Source organism: Ixodes scapularis, unplaced genomic scaffold (genome assembly GCF_016920785.2).
Source record: "Ixodes scapularis isolate PalLabHiFi unplaced genomic scaffold, ASM1692078v2 PGA_scaffold7__128_contigs__length_106722199, whole genome shotgun sequence".
Lineage (NCBI taxonomy): Eukaryota > Metazoa > Arthropoda > Arachnida > Ixodida > Ixodidae > Ixodes > Ixodes scapularis.
In genome coordinates this window covers 32,572,323-32,580,680 of record NW_024609882.1, presented here as the reverse complement: position 1 = coordinate 32,580,680, position 8,358 = coordinate 32,572,323, and the positions used below count along the sequence as shown (strand labels likewise).

At 44.7% G+C, this 8,358-nt stretch overlaps 1 protein-coding gene across 6 annotated transcripts in view; it reads right to left on the bottom strand.

Moving 5' to 3' along the window:
* Positions 1–1,564: 1,564 nt before the first annotated feature.
* LOC8025943 (MAP kinase-activating death domain protein) overlaps positions 1,565–8,358 on the bottom strand; it is an 88,654-nt gene continuing 81,860 nt past the window's right edge. For 3 of the 6 annotated variants that reach the window (XM_042286528.1, XM_040503951.2, XM_029975658.4), the window contains 4 exons: positions 5,725–5,733; positions 3,295–3,367; positions 2,765–2,811; positions 1,565–1,825 (listed from right to left, as the gene is read on the bottom strand). In XM_042286528.1, coding sequence (XP_042142462.1) covers positions 1,727–1,825; positions 2,765–2,811; positions 3,295–3,367; positions 5,725–5,733 — 228 coding nt within the window. In that variant the 3' untranslated portion in view covers positions 1,565–1,726. The remainder of the gene's footprint in view (positions 1,826–2,764; positions 2,812–3,294; positions 3,368–5,724; positions 5,734–8,358) is intronic. The other 3 variants (XM_042286529.1, XM_040503952.2, XM_040503953.2) reach the window with 1 other exon arrangement.

Here is an 8,358-nt window from a genome sequence, read left to right as displayed (position 1 = left end):
AATATCAATGCGCGGGCTAGGTACCGTCCTCATCTTGCCACACATAGCGTTAGCCTCGAGATAGACTGAGGAAAGCGGATTATCATGAAGACCTTCTCGCGATTACTCTAGAGGCTTATCACCTTCTCCAACAAACCTCCCTGTACACCTCGACCCCGCCGGAAACAACTCCCTGTCATACCGTACACACACACAGCACTTCGCATCGCCTCAAGGCGCTTGCCTCACGTTTCGGCGCACGAGAACGTACCGGCAACTCCTTCTCCTCCAAACCCCTGTCCCAACAAACATTAAAGGCAGGTCGCTCTCTGCCGGAGAGAGGAAATCTATTCCATTCCTTTCTCTTGCGGAGAATATATCGGGCAAACCGGCCGATGCCTAAATGACCGCCTGAGCACTTCCGAGAAATCGCCGATTCCAGCGAAGATTCGGTGCACTCAATACCAGTGCGTCGCTGCGCATGCAGACGATGTGCACCTAGGTTAAAAAGACTCGAGGTACACCTAATCACTTCTTACGAGTTGTGAATGCGAAAGCATGAATGTCGCTCTTGCGCACGCTCTCGTGAAGTGGCTACGCCGCGCTGACATCGGCCGTGCAGCCGCTCCGGAGTCTGCCCGAGCGGGCACTGGAAGGCCCCGCCGCCAGCCGCTTCTTTTTAGCGGCGCGGGCCCGCAGCGCCATAGGGTGGTGCTCCTTAAGGCTGACAATCGCCGGTCAAAGGGGACCTAGTTCCTTGAAACTGAAGCGCACCAGCCAATGGGAGCGTATCCATCAGATTTCGGCTTTACTTCGCTCCATTGGGAGGGATTTTTAGCTGCCGTTTGGCACGGCTTCAAAGCTGATGATGTCGGCTCGCTCCATTGAACCCCCCAGTTAATGCTTTCACATTTATATATATATATTTAAAAAAAAACAAAAAAAAACATGCCGTGTTTTGGCGCCATCCTCAAAGATTAGGGAGGAAAGTAATCTAATCATTTGCAATAATATTTAAAAAAAAAACCGGTGTCAAAGCCTTTTCCCCCTCGCTAGCCCTCTCTGATGGAGATGTATTATCTGCGGCTGGAGTTATCCGCGGCAACTAGACTACCTTGATGAGCGGCCGCCCCCAATGGGTCAGCGCACCCTGCTGCCTCTCTCCTTTCCCTAAGAATTGCACAGGGGAACGGGCAGTTTCCCTCCATGGAATTAACTTTGGGGAAGAGAAACAGACAAGTACATTCTTTCAACTCACAACATTCTCTTTGCTATCCGGTATACTTTACCAACACGCTCGTTAGGAATATATGGCACACCAAACAATTAATTCCTTTGACCATGCAAACATAATTTACGGGCCAGCATACGCTGAGCACTTCTCACTTTTTGCCCCTTGTTCCTCTTCCTCCTCCATTCAGCTCCTTCACGGTTTGGAAAAAAAAGACATCAGGAGGATTTTCTGCATTGCAGGAAGTTAAGCGCGTACGTATGATGGCCTTAAAGATATACAGGTCCTACTTACATTTGAGCGAACATCCTGCAAACGGAAAGCGAGGGAAAGGCAAGGACAACACACGTCGGATAACATCCATGTGCTTTACTTTTTTAATGTTCGGTACAATGGCCGCGGGAGCTGCTCCTGCGGCCCTGTATACCACGCAACATCAACACAGCCTTGTCTCTGGTAGCCCGCTCGGTGGAACTTCTGCTAAGTATATAAACGCCTCCAAGCACATTCTTCACCTCACGACCGCGAAGAGCCAGCTCCGGGCTGGGCCGGCCGGGGGTCCCCAGAGATAAGGTACGAAAAAACACAAAGTACTGCATAGCATATTTCGCTCGCCTGCAAAGAGAAAGAGGGACGAGGGTAGAAAGTTGGGCGAGTTGGTGATTCATAATGACTAAAAAGTGCGACAGGACAATGGACACAGAAGGAGACACAGACACAGCGCTACTTACAACTGAACTTTATTTTCGAGCTGCAGCGGAAATAAAGTTCAGTTGTAAGTAGCGCTGTGTCTGCCTCCTTCTGTGTCTGTTGTCCTGTCGCGCTTTTTAATCATTCAGAAAGAAGGAACAAGTTGCCACCATCGTTTGGTGTTGCACATTGACTATGTAGCATAAAACCGTACAATAAGCTAACCAACTAGACAGTTAAATACTACTGCTCTACTGTGACAAAATGACAATGTCACACTGCATGTAGAACTCCCTTTTCCATTAAATTATAGGTTCTCAAACTGGCTTCCCCAGATACCTTCAAGAGCTCCCCAGGTACCCTCAGGGGCTCCCTAGGTACTGTCAGAAGCTCCCCAGGCAGCCTAAAGTGGGCTCCCCAGGTACCCTCACGAGCTCCCCAGGTGCCCTCACGAGCTCCCCAGGTGCTTTCACGAGCTCCCCAGGTGCTTTCACGAGCTCCCCAGGTAGCTTCAAGGGTTACCTAGGGCTTTCTCGGGAGCATATCCTTATGAGCTCCCCAGGTACCCTCAGCGGGTCCCCAGGTACCCCAAGAGCTACCTTGAGGGTTCCAATCTCCAACTACAGGCTACTTCAACCTGATCCTATAACTGCTCATTTGCTCTGCAATCTATTCAGTCAATATAAACATCAACATTAGGCAGTTCTCTCATCACTCTGTCTTCACCTTCTAGTCAGACATTTCCCCAAGACAGGAAGAAGATTAGCACCTTGGAAGACAGTTAATGCTCACATGTTCCTCTTTTTCTTTTTTCCTGATCACTACACCACTAACTCAGCACAAGATTTCTATTGGGACACTCACCATCTTCGACTCATATCTTCTCTCAATGGTATGGCGAGTCTTGGGGTCTGAAAAAAGAATAGAAATAGCTCCTCGCAGCTTTTGTTTGCTTCGGTTTTACCCAAGGAATATCTCGTTATAAGAACAATAACTTGAGAGCCTAATGGTTTCACTCAAGAGCAAAGCATTTAGAAAACACACTGAAAACCACAGGACAGGCCAGGAGTAACTACTGCCTTACCGAGTTCCACATCCTTTAGAATTACTTCCACCATCACTGACAATCGTCTTCATTATCTACTCAGCCCAAATAAGGATAACTAGGCAATCCTTGGCAGAAACAACCAACACATTGTAGTAAATGTACTCTGGGATGTAATTTGATTGTACTCCTGCAGAGCACCTAAATGTAGAGCATTAATAGCAGTAACATTACCATCAATTTTCAGAGAATCCAACTGAACCATACATTTCACATCTAGCAGGATAACATCAAGGAGCCTAGTAATGATACTATTAATAATTAAAATATCAAACCATTGATTACTTACTGTATTCTTCAAGTACAAAGATATGCTCCCTTTGAGTGTAGCATCTCTTGATGTTCTCTAGCCTTACGAAGAACTAGAGGAAACAAGCCAGTTTTACTAGAAGGAACTCACTGTGAAAACCAAACATCAATCTGGAATGCCTACATAAAACAATGCACGAGCAGTGCCAAGCTTTGATCCATTACAGGATACCCCTTGCTAATCTCAACCATATACACAAGGCATGCACAATGCAACTGCAATTCCGAACCGACATCTACAACAACTCCTGTGCTAAGATTAGTGCAAATATGTGCGCACAAAATGTTTTTCGTCTATCAGGTGCCTCGTTACAGCACTAAGATAAACAAAGAATGTAAAATGATCACAGGTGTAACTTGAGTGTGGCACATGAACAATAAACATTAAAAAAACTAACCTGTTTGTGCAGCACTACCATTAACATGTCATGCTCAATAAAATAGAAAAAAGCTCTCGCAATACGAGTGGATGCGGAAAGTATTAAAGCTCGATCTTGGGGGTTCCTCTCAAGCTGAAACTGATGTGTTTAGTGTTTGCGGGAACACAAAGCTATTCTAAAAATACATCCAACAAAGGCAAACCTCCACAACTACACATAGGACGCAACATATGGACATGCTGTCTTACTACTAAAAGAAAACTCATGCCAGTGTGCAGGTGGAGATACAACCACAGTGCAGCGAGTGTATGTGCATGTGTACGATAACAGTTTTATTTTAGAAGGTTCTACAAGAAAAAGTTCAGCCCTGTAGTATTTTACTGACATCTATTTGATAAACACAAAATAAAACCTGTACCTTAATCCGAAACCAACCAAAAGTGTTGGGCAGAACCGCACATAAAAAAAAAGTTAAAAATGCAAGCCTAAGCCAGGTAGATAAGTTATTCCTCAATGACTAGCATCCTGGAAGATAACAGACTTGCAAGAGAAATGACAAAATATGTCAGCTGTTAAAGGAATCATAAAAACAACCATGACAGAGCTACTGAAGTCAAACTAGGTTGCTACGATTGAACTTTCACTGACAGTTGCAGGCGAAGACAAGTATTAGGGGCGTTACAGGAAAAATTACCATCAACTTTGTTATTCCATATAAAATTTCGATCTCGACCAAGCTCTGTGTTTTGAAGCCACATTTCGTAAACGAAAACTGAACTATGCAGACAAGTCTAAAAGAAGGCTATACAATATTTATATTTCAGCATTACACAAATCAAAATAACCAGTATAGCAATAAATGTGCCCAAAATTAGTGGGGAAAAAAAACAAAATATATGCCAAAGATAGCTTTAGATTAGGCCATAATTTAGTCACTAATTTCAGGCTTGCTTTACACCTCACATATAATCCTTTGCACATACTCCACAATTAAGGGTGAGCTCCCAGTAATTGTTAGAACAATAAAAAAAAAAGAAAAACAAGAAAAGCAATAGATATTGCAGCAGTTTTAATCTCACATTTTTTTTTTTATGCTTTCACCCTCGACTATGCCAGTGCAAGGTACGTGCACATGCTCCATGCTCACGTGCAAACCGACACACAAAGCACATCATGTTGCACATCATATTGCACATGCTCACACATGCTCAGGGGGGAGGCAAGCAAAAAGCTTTGTTGAACAGTTGCCAAAGCCAAATGACAGCAGAAGACGCAAAAACATTAGGAAAAAAGTCAAATAAAGGAAGGCCAGAATAAAAGGTGAGGACCGCAGCCGCCGCACACTCGTCCACATCACCTTCGCAGGAACGGAGAAAAAGCTGGTCAATGGAGACCGAAAGAGGTAGGAAACCAAAGTGGATACACAGAATGAGGAAGGAGAAAAAAACAACCACAAAAGAAGAAAGTGACACCAACAAACTGAAAGCAGCAGCAAAAGAAGAAGACTTTTGGAGATGGTCAAGTCAAGTCAAATCATGTGGTGTTGCTCCAACTCTACGAAAAAACCAAGCAAATAATGTATGGTACATGCTCAGAGTTCAGGTTGAGAAAGAAGAGGTAGAGAGATAGGTATAATGCTGTACGCCACGACTAGGTACTACCAGGGCCTACGCTTGCACATGGAAAGGGGGAGGGTGACGCGCGCGAGTGCATAATGTGTGTGTCTGTCTGCATGTGGATTAGTGCGTGCATGTGCGACCAAAGGCGGCAACAACGGAGGTACGGACGGGAACGGTTTCGTTAGTGTGTGCATTTCTCTCTCTAGGCGTGAAGCGAGGCGAGAAGGAAAAGAGCGTCACCTGGTGAGTGTGGTAAATGAGAAGGGGAAAACAAACAAACGACAAAACGCCTCGACAGCTGGTTTGTGCACTACCGCCACTACTGCTAGGCCCTCTCACTCGATCCCCACTACAAAAGCAGACTCTCTCTCTTCTAGACAGTGACAAAGCAAAAAAAGGTTGGGTCTGTACCTCAAAGTCCTGTTTCCGTTCACAGGGAGTGGGAGACAGAGACACACAGCGACATAGAGGAAGCCGAAGAGACCCCGGGTAGGCGTTAATTAGAGAGGGGAGAAAGAAAAAACAAAAACGAAAAGGAGAGTTGTACAAATGTCGGAGGATAAAAAAACGCTGCCCGGAAGAGAACGAAGAGAGGGCAAGTTCCTTTTTTTCTCAATACTTTTTTCACTGCGCTTTAGGAGTTCGAGCCAAAAGCATACACATGGTAAAAGGAGCACAAACAGAGTTAAAGGCAATGTCTCTCTCTCTTTCTCTCTTCTGCGTTGTTAGCGAGCACTGTCGGCGGCGGAGCATGCGGTATGTCAGGATGTCGCCCGCTTTCCGAACCCTGCTAGTCTCTAGTCTGTCGCCGAATGGAGGAAGGGGGATGGTAGGCATGAAAGAGGGAAAGGGTAGAGTCTGAAAAAGTGGCATAAAAGTAGGCAAGTTGGTGACAAGAGCAGGAGGGAGGGACGAGGAGGAGACGGAAGGCTTCGCAGCAAGGGCCAGGGAAAAAGTTTCAAAATCCTCAAAAAGCCCCGACCGTCAAGGCGACAAAAAAAAAAAAAAAATAAACAAAAAAAACTAACCGACTGCAACGGAATTTCCAAAGCTACAGCTCAGGCTTTACGGATTCAAGGGTCGGGAGGGGAGAGCTTGAGGAAAGGGGGAGGTTTTTTGTGGGGAGGAGTAAATTAAGCAAACGAGGCAAGTTTTAAAAAAGAGCGTGAAACGAGAAGATACGACGAGAGCTGTCAAAGAAGACGTGACAAAGAAAAAAAAAAGAAAAATCGATCAAGACAGAGGACCATCTCAAAAGTCCCTTCGCTTGCTCCTTTCTTTCGGACCACAAGAAAAAGAAGTCGCAGGGCAGGAAAGAGAATGTACATATATATCATGTCTATATATGTAACAAGGAGAGAGAAGAGGGGGGGGCAAATGTTCCAAAGATGCATGCACAGACCTCATTCCAAAGTCACCTCACGTAGGAAGTATGGTAGTAAACTGGTCTGAGTACAGTATTAGGAGAGGTATATATACGTAGATAGAAAACAAACTAGTAAATAACCAATATGCGCATATATAGTACGTAAATGCATATATACGGGTCAAAAAGTCCTGGGAGAGAGAAAAAGAGGTGAAGATAGGCACCACTGAAGCAGTACAAAAAGAAAAAAAGAAAAAAAAAAAAACACTCAAAAAGAGGAAGAAAAAGAAGACGTTTTAGACCGGGAAGCCACGGTATCCTGTTCGGAGGGATTGCTCTGTGCTTTCGTTCAGGCCTGCTGCCCCCCCGCCCCCCCCACCCCCCCTCCCCCCCTCCCTAAGTTCGTCTACCGAGAAACACACAGGGATAGCCAAAAAATGGGGAAGCTCGCCCGAGGGCAGCGGACACAAGGGACGGCATTCGGGTCCACAAAAAAACCTGCTCAGGCCCCGCCCCCTCCCGAGTCGTTTCAACCAACGCCAGGAATTCACTTTGTCATTAAGCCAAAGCAACTCAAAAGAGGTATACGCAACGGCTGCGTCGCATCAGAGAGGGGTCATGACAACTAAAGGGAATGGTCAAAGGCAAGCAGTAACGGGAGTTTTGAGAAGGTCCTCGGCCGGGGCAAGAGGCACCGTCCAATCCAGATTCAGGGCCCGCACCCAGCAATGCATCACTCTTCGTCCCCACATCAAAAAATAAATAAAAATTTAAAGAAAACCAACAACAAGAAGTAGCTTTTCTATTTAACCATACCCCTAAGTCTTTCTCCAAAAAAGGAATAGCTAATTTTTTTTCGGTCATGATTCCAAGATTTTAGACTCTTAAAACTTGTTTCGAAATGCCTCTTCATAATGCCGTCTTCTGTGGGCCCCACAACACCATCCCAAACAGGAGGGGTCTCCAGTCTAAAGTTGTATGGCCACTGAATCAGGATAACACGGTAGTTTCTGAGCAATAGGGTAGCACAATGGTATCATTGAAGAACATTGGTCGTATCACCAAAAGCAAGCTGTCGAACAGCCGATACACATACGTAAAGCAACTGTGGATTTGGGAAAAAACAGTTCTTATTTATGCTTACTGTTGTCTAAGAGGACATACAATAATTAGCCTATTTATATGAAAGAAATTGTTCCAGCTAAAAGTTCCGCTAGACAGTGCTTAAGTTGCAAGGGAGCATGTCGGAATGAAGCGAAGTTACTCGTAAGGATACATAGCTTCTAATAGATTATCTACTTTTACTGAAAGTGACACTCCATTGCCAATTGTGAGTGAATCCCCTCAAACCTTCATTTGCTTTTGTTTTAGAAATAAAATATGACATGTGACAAATTAAAGATAAGCAATAAGGTTCATGAAGTTACTTTAGCTCCAAAGACCAATGAACTCTCATAAGCAGGGGTGGCCTTTGGTGCATTGCACACAATGTGGGATATTGTACAAAGTAAAAACAACAGGAATCCACCCATGGCTGGGAAGAAGAAACTAGAAACTACATTATTGATTTCTCATTAAGATACCAATTTTCTCTTACTACAGTACTAATTATACCGGGTTCTTCAAGCCCACTACGCCACACATTGAATTATTAAGGACAATAAGGACAACCTTATTTA